Genomic DNA, 22,591 nt, shown 5'->3' on the forward strand with positions numbered 1-22,591 from the left:
AGACCTCAAACACAGGAAGCAAAAACTTGTTACTTTCTGTATTGAAACGAAAATGAAAGGGGAATGAATTGCAGAGCGTAATTGGAAATAGAACTGTGACATTTATCTTAATTTACTAGATGTCAGAAATGATTCCATTTTTTAAAAAGAATTTAGAAAAATCTACTTAAGCAAGAGCCACAATTATACTGGGTCTTTCGGATCAGTGTGAATGTTGATCTGATTTCTGTGTTAGTGTTGTTGGTGTGCCAAAGAAACAGGAGAACTCAGAATCACAAACCATTTGGATGTTCAGGATCCTCTATGCTATGTTTTTATAGCAAAGTTGCCATTTCTTTCTTTACATCACTTCTTTGAGACATTACATTTCTTTGAAATCAGCCATGAAGTAGCTCTGCATTTTACTTATCATTGGAATGAGTAGCACTATGAGCTCTTAATAATCTAAAAGGAAAACAAAAAGACACATCAGAAATCCTGATTATTCTTAATAATCCCTCTCTAAGTTTAAGTTTACTGATCTGTAAGATGGGGAAAATACTAGAATGTACATGAAGAGCATGAGAGGATTACAAGAGGTATTGTATTCTAGAGTTCTTAACCTGCTCCCTGACACATATTAGATTTTCTCCAGATATTACCTTTAAGTAGATGATCATTAATGGTTTCAAATATCAGATGAGATGGCCATAGGCACTCATGGGTACAAGACAATAGTGGAGTATTACAAGCCTACTGTTGGTGCCAAGCTGGACACCGGCTGTCCTTTAACTCCTTTAATGATGGAGTTATTCAGTGATGCATGTGCAGATATCCCACACCCATGGGCCATGCATGCATTTCTTATTATATTTCTAGCTACAAGTGATGACTGCAAATAGAAGACAAGTAGTGAAGACCCAAGTAAAAATAGCCTATGACTTATTAGCTCTATCTTTACCAAGCAGATTTAGAGGGAAGAAAATTCAGTCTACAGTTAACAATCAAGAATGAAGTCTGGATTTTCACAGCTAAGTAGTGATCTTGACTCTGTAAGCATTGTTAAAATACCACATTACTCCATGGTGCATGCATATGTGGACATATTTCTTTCATCTTTGCAATTATATGTTATAAAATGGTGACAGAGCTTCATTGGCTCCTACTATAAAGGCAAACATGCCCATAAATGACCTTAATAAATATGTCAGAGATGAGAATCTTGGCAGTTAGTTCTATGGGAGCAGTTAGAACCTCCCTAGTTCTTTTGCTCCTCCACATTTTCCCCAGGAAGCACTTAAGAAGCTTGTTTGAGTTGTTTGCCCAAAGCTAGATGAATAGGTAAAACACATCAAATCATGGTTTATGGGCCTTCGGTTATACAAACTTTCATTGCTACTGAACCTTGGGAGTAATATTGAATAAATCAGAACGTTAAAATGATGTTTTACAAATTTCAACATGCTAGTTTGTTTGATTTTGACATAATGCAACATAAGGTCACATTTATCCAAACAGCAAAACAGTTATAAAATACCACAATATCATCGATTTTACTTTGTGTTTAAAAGGTGTCAAAGGAGCTTTGTTGATTCTCTGTATATTTGTCAGGGCTTCGAACAGGGACGTTCATTTAAAAGGACTTTGCAGTTCAACATAGAGGAGAGAAGCATGTGTAAAGACACTAGTGTTAGGAAATCTTTAAATCCACCAGCGAGTCTTCTTGCTACAACCATCCTCAGGAACAGCTATTTGCCCCAATAGTAATTATTTGCTATTACCAGTATGACTTCTACATATTCTGCAAAACTAGAAAGTATTGAGAATGAAGAACTTCCTGAACACTTGTGAAGTTTCTAATCTCTTCCCTCCCCACTGTACTTATTCCCAGAGAAACTTCCAATAGAGGCCAAGCTGCCGTGGTTCAAGCAAGCCCAGGAGCTAGAGGAAGGAGCTGCAGTGTCTGAAGAGCCTTCGTAAGTTCTCTATGGGGAATCCCCTGAAAGGAATTAGCGGGCTCTCACTGTTGTGGCTTTTTGGATTCGAATCTATGTCCCAAAGGGATATGAGCCCCCTGGGATCCCCAGTTAGAGATGGATCTGTTGTCAAATGTTGGTCAAAATGTTGATTGCATCCAAATGAGATTTACAAGTTTCTCACATTCTTCTTATATGAATCTAAATATGTTTCAGTTTTGCCTGACAGGGAGATACAAATGAGGTGTTTGCCCTCTTCTCTAAATTCTTTACCTTTGGCAAGGCGCCAAAGATGAGAATTTCCAGGCTGATGATGTAAAATGGGATTAGACAGACTGGGGTTGTAGCTCAGTGGTAGAGCACTTGCTTACCTGGCATATGCAAGGCTCTGGGTTTAATCCCCAGTATAATGATGGATGGATGGATGGATGGATGGATGGAAGGAAGGAAGGAAGGACAGAAAGACAAACAGATTGATTTGATATGAAAGTCTGGGCAGAATTCCACTCCTCCTAATCCCTGAGCTTTCACAGAATGTTGGGAGTAAGTAAATACATACAGAAAGGTAAAAGGCCTGTAATAATTTCACCCCATCTTTGGAAAGGTTGTGGTTCTTCACCAGGTACTTAGGGTCCTATATGGGTTCTGTTTGTAAATCATCAAATCTGGACCAGTAGGCACAGATTTACCAGACTTCAGAAGAGTAACACAGAAGAGAAAGAGAAAACATATTGAGGGGTTGATTCATATACACTGATTCCAATGGAGAACACTGACAGGCGTATCTGCTGCACTGTTATTGTACAAGGGAGTATACTTTATTGATCCATTCCATAGATGGCAAAGCCATTGCATAGCTTGAAGCCTTTCTCAGTTACTTTAATGCAGATACTAGGACACATATGGATGCATACGATGGGACCCAGTCTTCAGAATTCACAGTAGAGCACATAGCATTTTGTAGAATTTTCAAATTCAAGCCAAAGAATAAATTTTATTAGAGGTAAAAATGAAGATATTCGAAGGCAATTTTCTCCAACTTACCCTGCTTGGATCTAAAGCTGATAAGATTTTCTAGGATGAGAAATTGTGTTCCCGAGTTTCAGGAAATCTCAGTAACTCAATGGTCACTTGTAAATAAATTATACCACAGTACTTCATTTCCCAGAAGTATAAAAAAAGAAAGAAAGAAAGAAAGAAAGAAAGAAAGAAAGAAAGAAAGAAAGAAAGAAAGAAAGAGAGAAACCTAAAAACTGGCAAATAATTAAATACCATGCTTTTTACTTAAGAGAACAATTAAGTTAAACATGAAGTACTGGTTTACCTTAAAGTTACTACAGTAACATAATAATAATAATAATAAAAGTAACCAAAGATGGGAGAATTTTGGAGGAGAGATGGTGGCTAAAGTTCACAACACTAACCAAATAGATGAAGACATTCCTCTCCTTCTCCCGCCTGGATGTAGTTCCTCAGCTAGACCTAGTTGGGCAGATCTAATTGCTCAGGGCCATTAACTCTGCATCAACTATGGCTCTATCTGAGACACAGAAAAGTGCCATGTCACCAGCCCTGCTTAATCCTTATGTGTACTCCAAGGTTAAACATGTTTCCAACCAACTGTATATTTTTTTTATGTAAATAATCTGCTCTCCTTATACGTTAGATTCTGCCATCTGGTGTAAGGCATATCTGTCTGGAATATTGCATTGTGACTAATGTTAAATAATAGAACAAAGTTGAAACTAAATAAAAGCATATTGCATCCATAATTATACTTCTTTCCAATTAGTCGATACTGCTCCAATGAAACCTGAAAGTGGAATTAAATGCTTATGCAGAAGCATTTCATAGGCCATGATCATGCATATTTTATGATATGTATTTTCCATGAATGTTCCAATTAAGGTGCATTATGCTTAATTTTAATAACAACCCCTAAAGCAGTGAAACACACTTTCAGCCATTGAAATTATAGCCATATAAAATTAAGCCATTACATTTCACTCTTCATGTAATGGAATTGCCATCTTGGTGTGATTAATCCAAGTTGAAGTAGATTATAATTGGAGTGCCAATTTAATGTAAAGGAAATGTATACAGTTATGTTCAGGACAACAATTACATTAATACCAAAGTGGAATAAATGACAGCTGTAGAATTAGGTAATGAAAGCTGTATGTTTTCCATATTTTCATACATTTTACATGTTTAATGTACTGAGCCCTCAGAAAGGTTTTAAGTGTCACATTTTTTAATTGATTTTGAATTTTAAAAACATAATTTTGCATGGTCTTAATTCCTTCTTTAAAAAAAAAAAACCACATAGACAAGCTTCCAAATGTGTATAACAACTGTAATTACTCTCCAAAGCACAATGAAAAAAAAAATGATATACTGTCAGCAAACCACTCTTTCCCCCACCGAAGAGACTCACATTGGTTAAATTAAATGGTAATGTGTAGAAGCTGCGGCTGTCAGTTCTGAACTGCTACTCTGGGGCTGGAGGGGACTGAGATCCAGAACTGCTATTTACTGCACCAGCTCCAGCAGGCTTGAGGGTTATAAAAGAAAGCAACAAATGTCACCAACGTTTCCATATGGAAAGTGAAAAGATTATCAACAGCCTGTCTCATTAAATAAACACAGGAAAATCACTGTATTTAATCCTTTAGCATATGGATGTCCTTAGTGTTAGATACTCTTAATAACCCCAAAATGTAAGGAAAAGTTGCTTAGCATTAGCCAGAAGCATGGTGGAAGTCAATATCTCTAAGTAATATCAAGAGAAAAACTATAAGAGACCAATAACTGAATCGCCAAGAAATAAGTAAAATATTGAAGAACTCAAGAATGTTCTCATATTGTGGGTCTTCTAACCTAAATGTTGTATGGAATATGTGAACCCAAATACATCTCCCAGAAGCACTGAAATAAGTATATAGATCATTTCACATGATATAGATCATTTCACATGATATAGATTCATCATATTAAGTTTCACCTGAGGGCTAGAATTTGCAGCTCAGTGATAGAGACCTTGCCTAATATGCACCATCACCACCTTCAGAAACAAAGCATAAACATTTTTGAGATATTTTTTTTTCTCAACAACAAATGATGTATCTAAGGCAGAGGGACTGTGGCAAATACATCATCTTTATATACAGAAATGGAGTTGTGAACCTACTTATGGGAATCCATGTCTCTATGGTAGGTTTTTTTCTTCTAGACATATTTTTAACCAATTATCCTGGTTACAAAGAGCAAACTCTTCTTTTATGTATATGGATATTTTATCTATATGTATGTCTATGTATTACGTGCCCCTTGTTGCTAGAGGTGAGAGAGAGAGAGGGAGCTGAGCTCCCTGGCCTGGAGTTCAGCACAGTTATGAACCTCCATGTGGGTGTTGTGAATCAAGTTGGTGGTCTTGTGGTAGAGCAGAAAGTGATCTTGCCTGCTATGCCTTCTCCCTAGTCCATTCTTTTACATTATTTCAAGTATGTGAGGTGGTATGAGAGCAGATGTCCTCAGAGGCCATCAGATGGAAGTGATGCCAGGTAAGACCCCTGATGAAAATCTTCTGATATGGATTCCGGGATCCAAGCTTGGATCCTCTGGAAGAGCAGAAAGCCCTCTTAACCTCTGAGCATATCCCCAGTCCCAATAAGAATCTTTAAGCAAGGTATTTTTCTCAATCCCATTGAGTAATGCATTGCAAATACAATCCAAGCATCAAACTGAAATGTAAATCTAGTGGGGGCTTTTATGAATGAAACCCACCATAAATGGTCATAAAAATAACTACAGTAAAATAAACTTGTCTCAGAGGTTGTGAGCCGAAGAATGAGAAGAAATATTTGCTCTAAATGATGCAGCTGTATCACCCCCCTCCAAGACCCAGAGAGCACAGAGGAAGAGAGGGTAGAGAGAATATAGGAGCCAGAGGATGTTGAGATATTTAGACAGGATACAGCCATGGCAATTCATGAACTCATGATAGCTGTGACTAGCTGCAAGAGACTGAAACATGGCTGGGCCAATCAACATTCTATCATGATGGAGGAGGAACCTATGCAGCCCCACAATTCCTTGAAGGACTAGTGGCTGCTAACAGTTGTTAGGGAAGAGATACTATTGTCTTCAGTGATGTAGCCATTGACCAGTGGCCCTTACTTAGGTGAATAGCCTCCCATTCACACTCTATTGAAAAATAAAGCAAATCTCTAATTAAACTCAGTGGATCTCAGACACAAACGAACACACACACACACACACACACACACACACACACACGACATGACACTAGAAGGGGACATGCTGTGAAGACAGTTTCTTTCAGAAAGGAAAGGGAGCGTGAATGAGAAAACAGAATGGCAACTGAAATGATGGAAATCCATTAGATAAATGTATAAAACTGTTAATAAAAATATTTTATGGAAATCATTGTGCTACACATGACAAGTACCTTTTGACAGCTTAATTTCTTAAAGGAAAAAAAAATCATCATACAAATCTCTAAGAGTTTTAAAGAGATGTTGTTGAAGAGTTATTCATCTGGCTTTCTTTAAAAATCCGAACAGACATGGGATAGGAAGGAAAATGCTTGTCTCCTTAAGTCCTTCAAGCAGTAGGACACCGCCTAATGTCCCCGAGGGTAACTTTTGAAGGAGATATATTTACAACAAACAAAAATATGACCAACATGCACCAGACACTCTGACCTTGTCTTTCTAGACTTTGAAGCATCTAAAGGAAGATACCCCACATAAAGAAAGCAAGGACGAATAGCTCAGTTCTTTCCACGAATATTTCGGTTGCTGATAGTTTTTCCTTGGTAGCTCAGAGTAAGCAATAATGAACAATGTCCTTTCAGGTTAAATGTAGCCAACATATCAATATTGATATTAATATTAATATTAATCAAGCATCCCCTCATCAAATAGCTGGCATTCACCAGGTGGAAAGTCAGATACAGTAAGATCAGGTAGCGTTTCTTCCATTTTTAAAATCTTGAGTTGTATCTTAGTAGACTTTTTCAGTCAACGCTTTTGGTTAGTAGGCCTTTGGAAGCTTCATTTTAATAACCAGGCCTTAAATGTATTATCACAAGTAACCTTGGCATGAGCCAGAGGAAAAGAAAAAGAGAGTCAAGCAGTCAGCAAATGGCAGTGATATCTGGATGCCAGATGGCATCGGGTTAGCCATGGGGCCCATTCTGTAAGAAACAAAAGGAAATTCTTGTCATGCATCTGTGTGAATAGAACCCACAGGATTTAGGTATAAACAGAAGGACCAATGAGAATCCCCATGATGATTCTACAGTCCTTATGTGCCTTGTTTATCTTGTGGGAAATAGCATTTCAATACAGGTAGAACTATATTTCAATATAGTTAGTTAATATTTATACCCCACGAAGTTGTTTGATAATGTAAATTTCTTAGTGCTTAAGAAGGCATACATTTAAAAAAATGATTAGAAATCTCAGCTATGTGGCATGAATTCTTATATTTCCCCAAAGTCTCTATAGTGAATCACACATCAGTGAAGGGTTTAGACAGCAATATTGTTTATATTCTCAACACAAAGTACTTGAGTTATGTTCTCTTTATGAGGCTCAGGCCATGGAAAGTAACAAGGGAGTTTTTATCTTGTTTTTGGTTGTGAGCCTTAATCTTTAATGACTAAGCCATCTCCCATGTCAAGGAATGTCTTCTCTATGCATAGAAATAGACATATTTTAAAAATCAAGACTCATGTCATATAATATCAAGAACTTAAGTAGTATATTATAGAATAGAAGTCAACAAAAAGAATGCTGGAGCAACAGCAGGTTGAGCATTAGAAGCCTGGGGTGAGAAAGCATGAAAGCCTTCAGTTTCAGGAATTGGTATGTGGTGAGCAAAAGTTTTGCACTAAGCAGACATCGTTATGTTCCCATATCTTATCCTCTCTCATCAGCTCCTTCCTTTCTGGCCTAATCTTCATCTATCAAATTTATCCATACCCTGCATATTTCCTGGTGTAGCAGACCACTGATGCACATTCTCTGTCTAATAACATGTTTCGTGATAGTTAACTTTGGAAGAGCATACAGCACCTGCTCACTATTCATGCCTCCAATAGCAGGAGCTAAACTGACCCATGAGCCACCTGCTCAGCACAGTGACTTCCTGGTACATGCAGATATTTCCAAAGTTACCTAACAGTGTTTCACTCTCAAGAAGCCTTGGGTTTTGGAACAGGAGAGATGGCTTAGTAGCTAAGAGCCCTGGCTGCTCTTCCAGAGGACCTGAATTTAATTCCAAGCTCCCACATGACAGCTCACAATTGTCTGTAACTCTAGTTCCAGGGAATTGGATGCCCTCTTTTGACTTCAACAGGTACCAGGCACACATGTAGTGCACAGATGTTCATGCAGACGAAACACCATAATGTAAGAAATAACAATAAATGTTTTAAAAGAAAGAAGCCTCTGACTATTGTCATATCAGAAGCAATAGGATTATGACTCAAATTTGAGTATTGGCTGAGTATCCATGGATTAAATAAATGAGTTCTATATGAGTTAAGAAATTTCACTGTGAGCTCAGCAATTAAGAGCACTTGTTCCTCTTCTAGAGGACTTAGATTTGATTCCTAGAACCCACAAGGCATCTCACAACTGTCTAATTCCAGACCCAGAGGATCCGATCCTCTTTTCTGACCTTCATGGCCACCAGGCACATATGTGGTACACATACATACATGCAAGCAAAACTCTCATACATAAACAACTCAAACATCATAAATAAAAAAGAAATGTTATTTGATGCTTTGGTATGTGCAGTATGATTGATATTAGGACCCCAGCTATGTACTATCTATGTTAGAATTGTATCTACCTTTGATCTAAAATATCATAATAATTGAGCCCATATATCTAGGTATACAAATAATAAGAAATGAATAGATTAGTATATACTCTGTGAGGGTTGAAGAGACACGTTCATATGAGCCAGTGGCTGGAAGCTTCTGATAGATTTATTTGAATCTGTCATTAATGTCAAAATTGCTGCTTTGGAAAAAGAGCTATGACCACATGTTTCTGTCACCCTTTGTTCCTCAGTGAGCCAAACCTGTGTGTAGAAACCAGACTGAAAATACTCACGGTTTCCTAGACTCACTCTTCTTTCTCAAATGCATCCAGCTGCCATGTCTGAATTGCTGAGGATTGGGGCTGTGTATTCATATGCCCTAACATGGATGTAGCCCTGTTAGGACAAAGGATTAAAAACCATCTTTCCACACAGGGCAACAGTGCACAGTAGTTAAGTGTGGGATGCAGCTGGGGTCTCAGCAACAATGGGCCTGAGAAAAATCACTGAACCCTACAGACCTCTGTTTTCTCATTTGTAAACGGACCATTGTGGTCTCCACAGCGTAGGGATTATGAGGACTGGCATATTACCTGTTGCCATTTCCTCAAACCTTTGGTCTTCCTAGAGAATCTTTGAGAGAGTTAAGATCTATTATAATCACCCATTATAAATACTTCTTGTTCTACAGCCATTTAAGAACCATAAGATTTAACCTGAAATTCAGCTTATGGTCCCCATCTTCCTTCCCCTCTCTCCTCCTCTGTACCTCAGAAGTTCTTTGAAAACTCATGGGCACCATATGTCTGCCTCACTCTAGAGTCTGTTCTAACATACAAAAGATAGCTACTTTTGTTTTTTTGTTGTTGTTGTTTTGTTTTGTTTCTAAACTTTTTTTTTAAAGACTTATTTATTTATTATATGTAAGTACACTGTAGCTGTCTTCAGACACTCCAGAAGAGGGCGTCAGATCTTACGGATGGTTATGAGCCACCATGTGGTTGCTGGGATTTGAACTCAGGACCTTTGGAAGAGCAGTCGGGTGCTCTTACCCACTGAGCCATCTCACCAGCCCCTACTTTTGTTTTAATTAAAAGAAAATGTGTGGAAAATTGTAAAATCAAGTAAAGAGGGCCTGGAAACTGCTACTGTGGAAGAGCAACCTCCTCCTACCCTGAGTTAATACACACAATCCCCACAGATTGCTCACAGCATGCACAGAGACAGCAAAATCAATAATAAAGCCAAAAGCACAGACAGAGCCATTTCTATGTGGTCAGTAAAGGCCTTCATTGCAATCCAAGAATCCTGTATTCATCAGCAGATCCACTGCCACCACTGTTGCTTATACCTTAGCTGCCTTCAGAAATCGAACTCTGAACTCTTGCTTAGCTGAGCCCTAGAGAGTGACAAAGATAAACTAATAGGGTCCTTGTGTGCCAAAATAAAGTATGGACCCTCTCACCACCAATATATATTAAGTCCATTAAGGTCATTTTTTTTTTTTTTTTTTAATGAACTGAACTTTTCATTGGGAAAGCTCCGCTAAGCTTGTTGAATTAAAGGAAAGAAAGCTTTACAGAAATGCAAGATAAACTCATTTCACTCCATTGGAAGAAGCGGTTCGCTCAAAGTCTTCTAAGTTTACAGTGCTTTAGATTTTTATCAAAGATTGGTGTGGATTTAAATTTTCATTGTGGTGTTAAGCTGAGAACCACAGATGCACTGATAGCTGTCAGCCACACGGAGTCTTTTGTCCCTTTGGGTCTTTTAAATAAGCAGATGATCCTACAGAGAAAGCAAGCCTGCAAATCATGTTCCCTTCATGCACACCGGAAAAGCACAGAAAGGTGACCTAAGCAGTGTCATGTCGTCCTCTGTCGTCTGTGAGGAGCAACTTGGCCTTGTTCCTATCTGCTATATGCCGTTAAAGGTGTATCGCTTTCCCCAACGAAAGCTTTGTATGTGCTGAGGTTTTCAAAGTAAATTTTAAGTAATGATAAAGGCACTCCATGAGTCCCTGTAACCTCGGACAAGTTCCAGAATGCTCTAAGGCATTCTCTATTGAGTATATAGATGGCAGTAAGATAAGGCAATGTTTGACTGAAAAGTCATGTATAAATTATGAAGTCAGCATTTGTCTCAAAACTCTTTTTTCTATAAAGCAGCTTTTTCAGTGAGGTTTTAGAGTAGGGTAGTTGGCAAAGAGTTTAAACTTGCCCCAAGCTCCTTGGATACCCAAAACCCCATCAATATAAACCAAACCCCATAGTTATGAAAGATAGGTAATAACCATCAGAAATGAATCACTGGGCTGTGCATATAATAACCCCAGCACTTGGGAGGCTGAGATAGGAAAGGTGTCACAAGTTTGAAGCCAGTCTTGACTATGACTACATTGTGTGTTCTAAGTCCCCCTGTCTCAAGCAAAGAAAAGGAAAGGAGAGAGGAAAAGAGGAAGGAAAGAAAGAAAAGAGGGGGAGGGTAATAACTCAATCAACAAAGTGGTTGTCATAAAAGCATCATTCCTTCTCCTGAACCTGCAGTAAAAAGCTCAGCACTGTAGCACACATTTATAATCCACACATTAGAGAGACAGAGATGGGATTCTGGGGGCTCACTGGCCAGACCGTCCAGCCACATCGGTAAGTCCGACATTGCGATCTCTGTGGTTCAATCTAGATATTGGGATGAAGATAAACACTATGAAAATATAATTTTAAAGAATATCATGATACACATGTGAACACAATGTGAGTATATCAAACAAAAGTTTTAATTCATGAATTATTCAGGGAGCTCATGAATCCAAAGAGAGAGTTGGACCTAATCAATTTACACTGACAGGAAAAATTTGCATAATTATGCACAAGGAACATCTGTGTCATCAGCAACCCTTTATAAGGATATTTCTATCTCTATGGAGTTACCAAATGACTATCCAAAGATATTCCAAGGCTTAATCTCTCAGAGTTAGACCACCCCTAGACAAGACGCAGGATGATGCTGGTGCTTCAGTGAAAAGATCCTAGTGATCTCTTACCCACTTGACAACATATCCAACAATCCCCATCTCTCAGGGTTTTGGTGAATTATGCACATGAAATACATATGGCGATAAGTGTAACTGTTGGCTAATATTATTTAATGCTTGGTGCTGACAGGGAAAATGGGAGAGGGGGAGTTAACGAAGGTAAACTAGTTGTTCAAGTCGTAATAGATAGGACCTGCCTGTCAGTTGGAATTAAGGACTGAAGGAAATTGAGGAGTCAGGATTAACTCATGGATATTTTTAAACAAGTAGTTAGTAGAAATATATGTTGTGATAAAGAAGATTAGAAGTTGAATACATTGCTGAGGGTGGAAATCAAGTATTCCATTTGAGGGGAGCTGAAAAGATGGCTCATTGGATAAGAGCACTTGTTCTTCAAGCATGAGGACTTGAGTTCAAATCCCCAGCCCCCAAGTGAGAGGGTAGGATTATAGGCAATTATCAATGCCTATAATCCCATCAGAGAGGACAGAGACAAGTGGAACTTAAGAGCTCACTGGTCAGTCAAGCCAAAATGACAAGCTTTCAGGTCATAAGCCTTAGCAGCAAGCACCTTACTTGCTGAGCCAGCCACCTCACCAGACCTATGTTCTTTTGTTTTTAAAAATAACATTCATATCAATTATTTATTTAACTATTTATTCATTATTAGTGTATTATATAATACATTCATTTATAAATTAATTATTTAATTAAAATAATTAAATTAATATTTGTTCTTTTAAAAGAAAAAGTTATAAGATTGAATATTTAGAAATTTCCTGTCGATGGTGATTGAGATTAGGAATCGTTACTGAATAGAATACAAAGGGAACTACAGATCTGAGCTCTGAGACATCGTAGTCCTTAGGGTTTGGGGACAGAAGAATCTAGGGAAGATGACTGAGAAGGTGGTAACCAGAGAAGCAAACCAAGCTTGATGTCATTAGTTCAAGAAAGTGCTTTAAGTAGGTAGCTATCTTAGTTTCTTTACCTGTCCCTGACAAATGCCCTAACAAAAGTGCCCTGGGAGAAGAAGACAGGAATCTCAGCTCCCAGCTCAGTGGCTCCTCCTATGAGATCTCCAGCTCCTTAATACACTCAAATTCTCTTTCATTTCAGGCACTAACGATAACCCAAATAAGCCCGGGCAATGAAAACACAACTCAATTAATATGAATATATGCTGTGTGCCTAGATTGGGCAGATCTACCACTACACCACTATCTTCCCCATCTAAGAGACCCCTTATAGCTCCAGGCCATGTGCTTCTGCTTCACTTTCCTTCCTTCCTTCCTTCCTTCCTTCCTTCCTTCCTTCCTTCCTTCCTTCCTTCCTCCTCCTCCTCCACCTCTTCCTCCTCCTCCGTCGTTGTCTCTCCCTCTCTCTCTCTCTTTCTCTCTCTCTCTTCTCCCAAAACCTTGAGCTCCACCTTCCCCTCTTCCTCTGCCCAATCACCAGCTCTAGCCTTTATTTATAAATTAAGGTGGGAAGAAGGTTTACAGGAAATCACCTGAGTGCTGACTCATTCCTTGTTCAAAACCCCTCACAGGAGAACGGAATTAACATCAAATATAATTAGCCCCAGGGCTATCCACAACAACTAGCCTCTTAAAGAAAACCCTCCCATGTTGCCTGTGTGTTTGGGAGCGGGTCACATTAGTATGGGTTAACAGTATGCGACACAGGTAGCCAAAGATTTTCTCCCCTTGTCTTTTCAAATCCTTTGGCTCTACCAAATTTTCATTTGTTTAGATACTAAGGTCCATCGTTCTGTTCTCAGTTTTGCCACTGAGATTCACTGAAGTGTTCATGATGCTCACTCGCTGGAAGGTGTGATGCTTAAGGATTTAGAGAAGCTACTGGGATGTGATACTGCCAGAGGCTCTGTAGAGGAGCGCCCTGGGAAACAGTTTCCCTGGAGACCTCAATATGAGCTGCAGCACTAACACGCACCTCCAGAGACTGTGAACTGATAGTCCAGCTGGATAACCCTGCCTTGATTCTGCACTCAGACCTAGAGTCCTTAGCTAGAGACTCATTTATTTGACTTAACTTAGGCTCTGAGGAAATATAGAATAGTATCTTGGGTACATATTGTCCACAAACTTTAATTCTTTTCAGTAATCCTGTTTAAACTTGTAAAATTGATTTTTTTTAATCCTTTGACAGTTTCACACAAATATGTAATAAATTTTAATCCTTCTCACCTTGCCTTACCCGGTCTCATCCCCACCTCCTCACACTGCAACTTTTCTCAACAAGCATGTACCTTTGGCTGCCCTAATTTCAACAAAGATGACAAAAAATATACCTTGGTAATCATGTTTAATGTTCCTGTAAATCTCTAAGATGATTTCCCTGAAGAGTTGTCTTTGCTTTGCTGTATCTTGTTTTGTAAAGCTTTTACCTCTCCCCTTCAATTTCATTTAGAGGCATTAAGGAGCTTTGTGTGCATCTTCTGATGTCGTGTAGAGGCGGGATTGGAGAAGACCAGGAACAGAGAGGAGGCTGCTCCTCCCTGGTCTCCTTTTTCACTCGGCTCTTTTTCTCACGCATTGATCGATCGACATTTTCCTTCAGATGCACAAATGTCCAGCATACATTTAAGCAACTCTTCTGGCCCAAAAGCTTTCACTCCGTTACTTTTTCAAGGATTATCCAGAAGCAAAAGAACCAACTTTTCAAACATAAATAGAATAAGAAGAAAGGAAGCTTGGGCTAAGCATCAGATGAAGCTGGGCACATCATTAGGGAATCAAACCTGTGTGACCTTTGCCCCAGTGATATACTTCTGCAGAGGCCTTCCTGGTTAATTCGGGTCAGACTTTCCTATATTTTATTTTTCTGACATAGTGTTTTCTAGATACATCTATGGTTACTATTGGAGTTAATAGTAGAGAGGTGGCTCAGAAGGTAAAAAATACTCACTGATCTTGAGAAGGAGCCAAATTTGGTTACCACCTAAGCACCTATGTGGCAGCTTACAACCACCTGTAATTCCAGTTCCATGGACTCTGACACCCTCTTCTGGCCTCCACAGACACTAAAAATACACACAGTGCACATACATACATTGAAACAAACGTGCTTATTCACGTTAAATGAACAGACAAATAAGTAAAATGTATTGATGTTCTTTTTTAAAAAGTTTTTTAAACAAATCTCATGGTTTGGGTGCAAATATAAAGTGGACATTTGTCAAAATTTGCATTTATAGTATTTCCCCTACTCACAAATATACCCTAAAACTCCTGAACATGACCATAACTACAAATAGTATTGATTTCTGTAGATACTATATTTTGCTATTTGTGTATGACTATGATAAATTTACTTTGTAAATTATGCACATGAGATTAACAATAACAATAAAAAAGTAAAGTCGCTATGGTAGTATACATTTTTATAAAGTAGTTAAAACTGTGAATTATTTCTCTAGCTTTTCACCTAATATTTTTGGACCATGGTTGATCATGGCTAATTGAAACCATAGAAAAATGAGTCCCTGACTGAGACTACTGTAGCTCATTAATAAAGGAACTCAATGAATGAGGGACCCAGTTATATGCTATAACCATTTCAAAGGAATTTAGAAGAGCCATTCATATTTAAATAAATATGAATGAAAGGAATTTGCAAATAGATGCAAAATTAGCAACTACAGAGGACAGTGAAGCACTGCCTTCCACAAGATAATTGTCGTGCCGTTTTTTCTTTAAGGAAAATCATTTTCATTATCAGTTTTCTGTAACTGATAGAATGGTTCAATACCCGAGTCAGCGAGAGGCTAGAACAGTCAGGAAGGAAAGACAGATGCAGTTGGTGGAGTGTTTCTTTTCCTCTGTTGTCCATTTTCAAGCTTTTTTTTTTTTTTATCCCCACCCACCCACCCATTCTCTCTCTGCCTCTCTTTGCACTATGCCTCCACGCCACGAATTCCATACATAAATGCATACCAGAAAAAGAGGAAGCCACAGCCCCTATAGACTCATAGCTGGGAAATGAACTAACCTGAAAACTACCAAAATTAGATGCTTGTAATGTGAGTCCCTGAAACTTCCAATAGGACTTTTGAAAGTGGGGTTTGAGACTAACCGCAGCACGGAAGTAGCCTTCCTGCAGGCTGGAGAGGTGCTCGAGACTCGATTCAGTTTACAACAACCTGTAACTCCAGTTCCAGGAATCAAATGCCTTTGCAAGTACCAGGTATAAACATATTTGTAGGCAAACACTCATACATAAAAACACATCTTCTTTTAAAATGGCACGCCTATAAAGTTATTCTGGCATTGACTAATCTTGATGAATTTTTATTTTTTACTACTCTGTGTCTGCATGTGCATGCATGTGTGCATATGTGCGTGTGTCTGTTTGTCTGTGTATGTGTGTGTGTGCATGTGTGCATGCATCCGCATGCATGTATAGGTCAGAAGACCGTTTTGAGAGCTGGTTCCCTCCTTGCACCATGAATTCTGGGAATCAAACTCATGTCCTCGGGCTGGACCAGGCTCCCTCAGCAAGCACTCTAAGCCTCTGGCTGGCCCTAATGACAGAGAGTTTTGAAATAAGTGTATAGGAGACTGGTGGGGAGAGAGGTGGGGAAAACTGGGACAGGGAGGGGAAGGGAAAGAGGGGGAGGGAGAGGGACATAGAAAAGAGAGAGAAGAGAACAAGAGTGAGAGAGTGAGCAAGAGAGAGAGAGAGAGAGAGAGAGAGAGAGAGAGAGAGAGCAAAATGCAGTAGAGAAAGGGGAAAGTTAGAGACGTAAGTTACAGACCATATCCATAAACCCCAGCCTCACTTTGGCTGGTGTCTATAGTGATATATACATATATATATATATATATATATATATATATATATATGATCATATATATTATTAAAAGCATATTATTTTTGTTTAGCAGTTTATTAATAAAGTGGTTATTTATTGCTACTTTAAGTCATACCCCTAACTTCATAATAGTTGGTAATAAACTAAACCACTTAGGGATCTTATGAGTGACTGTGATTGTCACTGCTTTCTGTGCCATAAAAAGGACTCTGGTAATAAGCCTAAATCAGAAGCTCTTTGTTAGTTAGAACAGTTAAGCTTGCAATAAAAGACTGGACCAAAGCCCACTTCATTCATTTACCAAGTGTTGGGTGTGTGTGTGTGTGTGTGTGTGTGTGTGTGTGAGGTAGTGTTTGTGTATATTAGTGGGTGCCTGCTTGCCTGTGTGTGTGCGCATGTGTGTGTTTTCTTAGAAACAAGAAATCTAAATGTGGCGATCATATCACTACTTCTGAAGTTCACACCTGTCTTTTGAACCCTTTGTTGGGGCAGCCACTCTCCTCCTTCATCCAGCAGTGCTACATAATGCAGCACAAGGAACTCTTGAAACACCCAACTCAAACTCAGTCAGAACAGGGAACTATTAATATAGCGACATACTGTAAAGATTCTAGCTCCACAAGGGATATTCAGGATGAGACTTTAAAACATTCCATTTAAACCTCTTCACTTGGTGCCCCCTCTATGACCCTGCTTCCTCCCACTTGTGGCCACAGAACTCAAGACAGTAAATGCTGTGTTAGAAGACACGGGGCTGTGGAGAAGAGCTTCAGAAGAACAGTCCTCACGGAGCTATTTGTACCATCAGATAGTTTTCTTTGAAATATAATCTCTGGACTTCAACAAGAGGAGAATGCGTTGTATCATACAGTGTATGCAGTAAAGAAATTAAAATGACTGCTGAGAGACAGCACCATTTCAAAATCAAATTGTTTTGAATTGGTCTGAACCTGATGATGTTCCAAAGATAGCAGGTTGGGAGCTGCGCCAGCAAAGCTGTTTTGCACTTAATAAAACTCTCCTTTAGGGTAAAGTAGATGTCTATTTGTCTTTTTTTATGAGGCAGGGGGTATTTTATTGCTATTAATTCTACCATCCATTTAGTCAAAAGTTCTCTCACATATATATATATATACATATATATATATATATACTTATATATATATATATATGTATATATATATATGTGTGTGTGTGTGTGCATATTTACATATTCTTTATCATTTAGAAACCCTACTTTAAAAAAACAAAACAAACAACAACAACAAAAAAACTCTTGCTACTATAGGTTCCCTGGGCTTTTGTATCTTTGGGGATAATGTTAATCAGATTCTGCAAACAGACTAAATGCAAAGTCATTCACCTTCTAGGCAAAGAGAACTGAGGACACTCTGTGTGTGTGTGTGTGTGTGTGTGTGTGTGTGTGTGTGTGTGTGTAGTTTATTTGTATAAGAGAGAGAGAGAGAGAGAGAGAGAGAGCGAGCCTGAGTGTTTGGAAACTGTCTGAATCTCAGTGTGTTTGGCCTTTCTAACAAATATTCTGTTCTTATAAGAGGGATCGAAAATAACCCACAGGCCAGATGCCAGATGCTTTCATAAGCATCCTGTCTCCCCGCCCCCCCCTGCTCCACTCTACCCTTACCCAGTTTCTACAACTAAAGTTTGGTTGGAACATAGCCCCACTCATCCACTTACTCATTTCTTCCAATGATAGCAGGCTTGAGTGGCTGCAGCAGAGCCTGCACAGCATGCAAAAATCTAAATGATTTTCTAACGTAGCTCTTTACAGAGAAAGCTTGCTGATTCTATTCCACGCAACAGTCACAGAAGAAGTCTATTGTCGGTAGCACAAGAATAATCCTTACTGTATGGTCCCTAGGGCACGGTTTGAGTTCTTGCCATCTCTCTTACTCTAGAACAAAATAAGGCACTGCGTTTTTTAAGGAAGCATTACTCTGTTATCAGATCATCAGTTGCTTTCTTCTGTGCAAAGTGACTTAAGATGCATCTCCCATGACGCCAACACCACGGTTGTAAAATCCGGGGCTGTGTCTTTATTATGATTATTATTCCAGGATCCAGGCAGAAGTATGTGAATGTGAATAAGAGAATTAAAGTGATTTTTAAAACTGATTTCAATTTTACATTTCAAAAGATCTCATGCAAGTATTTAAAGGAGGAAGACACTGAAATCTTTTGGGAATACTATTTGCCCCTGTGTCTCTACATCAGATGAGAAAGAAAGAGAAAAACAAGGGGGTATTGTATTGGGGTGGAATTTTCTTGGGGGTCATCCTGAGTGGCCATTCCATCCATCTTTACCCTTCTGGTGGTGCTCTGGTGACCTTTGCACTTCCCAAGTGGATGGCTCTTCCACGATAACTGGAGAAGAGTTTCTTTGGGTAGGGTCTTTTGACCACGCCTCCAAATAGTGCGTGTGCTTTGGGCAAGGCTGCCTTCCAGGGCAAGAATGACCACGTCTGTCCCACAGGAGGCCAACCTCAGAGCCAGGGAGCATCTTTGTCCTGTCATCAATGGATTGGTTTGCTGATCGACTGTCAGTTTCCCTGAACTAGCTGTGAACTCTCTGTGCTTGCTGAGATTTAATGCCATAAGTGTTCACCAAGTTCTTCATTTTCTGCCAAAGTGATGGTTATGTAGCCAGGTTCTCCTGCCTCTTCAGCATGCCTCCCTATGAAAAAGCAGAAGGATCATGGGGATAGGGGGGAGGTAATTATCCCAAAGTTCTTTCCCCAAATTATTATACTAACTTTTAAGAAAATGCTAATGGTTCCCTCTGGGCGTTTTCCCCAGGACCTCTCAAAGCCACTGAAGTTACTGCGGCTATGGTTGATTAATGAGGGGCAAAGGCTTCATGGGAATTCAGATATTTTCATACATTCTAGAAAAAGTCAAGAAGAAGAAAAAAACCCAAGTTCTTACTAGTGTAGCTCCTTTCCAGGGGTGGAGTGGGGGTGGAAGACATGGAATAAACGCGCAGGACTGCAAAAACCTCTTGTTTACTGTAACATGCCTGTGGCTTTCAATTTGAGTGTGGCTTTCTATGTGATATAAAAAGACATGGAGTTCAGACTGATTCAAAGAATGTGTGAGGGAAAAGACAGCACCATTCTTGGAAACTTTAAAAAAAAAATTGCTCTTTATGCATAAAAATAAGTACTGGGAAACATACTGAGCACAAGCAAGAAAAAAAATTACAGATATGAGCTCCAAACTAAGAGAAAACTCTTCCCACATATCTCCAATGGGCTTATTTTTGCTCTCGTTTTTAGTATCAGTGTTAGTCTGGTGTAAGAAGAGCCAGCATCCTGCGAGAGGTTGGGATTTAGCGCGAGGAGGGCCACCAATGTCCCGCTGCCTCTAGGGCTGCAGAGCAGTGGGCAAGCAGGTGGTCTGGGGCTGGAATGTCTTACAGCTGGGAGTTCACATGACACTCTTGAAACACGCACTCCAGAATCAGTGGCCAATGAGCTCATGAACTAAAGTGAAGCTGCCAGCCCAGGACTGGGTGGAGGATCCCGAGCGAGCACATCCTGGTACAGCTCTGGGCCCCAGAATCAGGTGCGATGCAGTCCCTCACAACACCCATGGCTTCCTGCCTGGGGCTTCTCATCCTGTCATCTTGTTTGCTTACCAACTGCAGGTTCATCCCAGAAGCTTGGTCGGCCTGTACTGTCACCTGTGGTGTGGGGACGCAGGTGCGAATAATACGATGCCAGGTGCTCCTGCCTTTCTCTCAGTCTGTGGCTGACCTGCCTGCCGATGAATGTGAAGGGCCTAAGCCAGCATCGCAACGTGCCTGTTATGCCGGACCGTGCAACGGGGAAACTCCCGAATTTAACCCAGATAACGGAGACGGACTCTTGGGTGGCCTGCAGGACCTGGACGAGCTGTATGACTGGGAATATGAGGGCTTCACCAAGTGCTCTGAGTCATGTGGAGGAGGTAAGGAGGGGAGCCTTAGAACAGAGCCTGCCATCTCCCCGGCTTCTTCTGTCCCTGCATGCAACTCTATCAGGCAACTGTGAAGAAAGGAGAGGCAGCCATTTCAAACGTGAAACATCCCGAATGAAGCCCTAATGGATTTCTTTCGTCCCAGAGGCACTCACAGTCAGCCCTGAGCGGCCAGCACAACTGATGCCTTGGCTTGCAGCTGTCATTCCAATGTCTTTTTCTCAATGCTCAGTCTTACTTGTCAGCCCCCTTATTTTTCCGCGGTGCATTTGAGGTGAATGGAAAGGGACCTCTCTGTAGCACATTCTACTGTCCTCGAGAACACAATAGAGTCCCTAAGATTTATTCAGCTCAGTTTTCCAACTGTAGGAAGGTTATTTAAAGCCAACAAACAGCATGCATAACAGGAGAGAGAGAGAGAGAGAGAGAGAGAGAGAGAGAGAGAGAGAGAGAGAGAGACACAGAGAGAGAGAGACTGAGACTCTGACTAAAGGCAGACCTGCTCATTCTGTAAGAGGAGCAGGGGGACTTTTCCTATCTCTCACAGCTAGTAATGATAGCACTGGGCCCCAGCCAAGGCTTCTGTTTTCTGTCCTCATTCAGTCTTTCTATCATACTAGACCTTGTCTAGGCTTCATCCTTGAAGCACTCTCGTTGTGAGTATTATTTAGTGGCAAATGTTTACATATATTTTCACCTCATTCCCTTGGGTGTAATCCATGATGCTTTAGAAATAACTCCAGTAATGTTGACATTAATGTATTAATGATGGCCAATAACTGCATATATTTATGGAGTAGTGAATGATTTTGATGTATATGTTGAAGGAAGATTAAAACCGAGCTAATTAATCCCTTCGGTGATTCTTGAGGGAGGCCTCGAAGCGTGTGTGGTTTCATTAATCTGTATGGGCATGTATAGAGAAACCAGGAGCTGATGTCAGCAGTCTTCCTGAATGACGTCTCCACCGTGTGTTTGAGACAGTCTCTCCCAGAACCAGGAGCAGGGCTGCTTCAGCTAGACTGGCTGACCAGCAGGTCCCTGGGATCTGCTGTCTCTGCACCCCAGTGTTGTGATCACAGACACACACTGCCTTTTAGTGCATGCTATCGATCGGAACTTGAATATGGATGCTTACACTGTCGTCTGCCCAGCCCCTTCAGCGATCCTTTACTTAGAGTGTTATGAAAAGGAATGTGCTAGGGAAAATCAATTAATTCTATGCCTCCCCATTGTGAACAAATACATTATTAAATTGATACTGCAACTATTGAACACATTAGTCCCAAGAGAGGTGACAGAGTGCAGATTGATTCTCCTCTAAAATATTAGTGCTGAGGTTCCACATGCCCAGCAAAGATTTTACTTAACCATGTGGGGGTGGGGGATAGTCAAATAGTTTCCCCAAACTGTTTTCAAAAGCATGACATTTGGGAAACTCTTTTAAAAGCATCTTTTGTTCTGGTTGAGAATGTAAGACTAAATGTGCTCGCATTGTCCATTCACATGGGGTAGTAAGGGAATGACTGCTACTATCAAAGAATGTACTTTTCTCTAGCCACTCTTTTTAAACATTTAATAGTTTTGACCTCAGGGTTCTTGTTTGTTTGCACATCTTCCAGTTTCAAGCCCTGGAATTGTTGGAGTGTTTTAACGGAGAGCCCTGGTGTTTTAAAACTCGAAATGCTTCCAAATGACTCTAGGCGAGGGCTTCCTGGAACTCAGCTAATGTGCTGCATTTAGTTGGTGTGGTTCCCTGTCTTTGAGGGTGTCCTCTCTTCCATGCCTTAATGAGGGAGATGTGTTAAATAAACTCTGCAGGTCTCTGGGCTCCTATAGGAGCCAAGAGGTCAGGGGAAAGTCTGTATGGAGTTGGTGGCTGCAACTGCTTCTTTTATTTTGTGCTTTGTTTTGAAGACAGGGTGTCACTCT

At 40.0% G+C, this 22,591-nt stretch overlaps 1 protein-coding gene across 2 annotated transcripts in view; it reads left to right on the forward strand.

Annotated features, from left to right (window-relative positions):
- Adamtsl1 (ADAMTS like 1) overlaps positions 1-22,591 on the forward strand; it is a 365,598-nt gene that overhangs the window by 193,829 nt on the left and 149,178 nt on the right. For both annotated transcript variants that reach the window (XM_021200231.2, XM_029540103.1), the window contains 2 exons: positions 1,871-1,955; positions 20,349-20,650. In XM_021200231.2, the coding sequence (XP_021055890.1) occupies positions 1,871-1,955; positions 20,349-20,650 (387 nt within the window). The remainder of the gene's footprint in view (positions 1-1,870; positions 1,956-20,348; positions 20,651-22,591) is intronic.

The sequence above is a fragment of the Mus pahari genome, chromosome 6 (assembly GCF_900095145.1).
Source record: "Mus pahari chromosome 6, PAHARI_EIJ_v1.1, whole genome shotgun sequence".
NCBI lineage: Eukaryota > Metazoa > Chordata > Mammalia > Rodentia > Muridae > Mus > Mus pahari.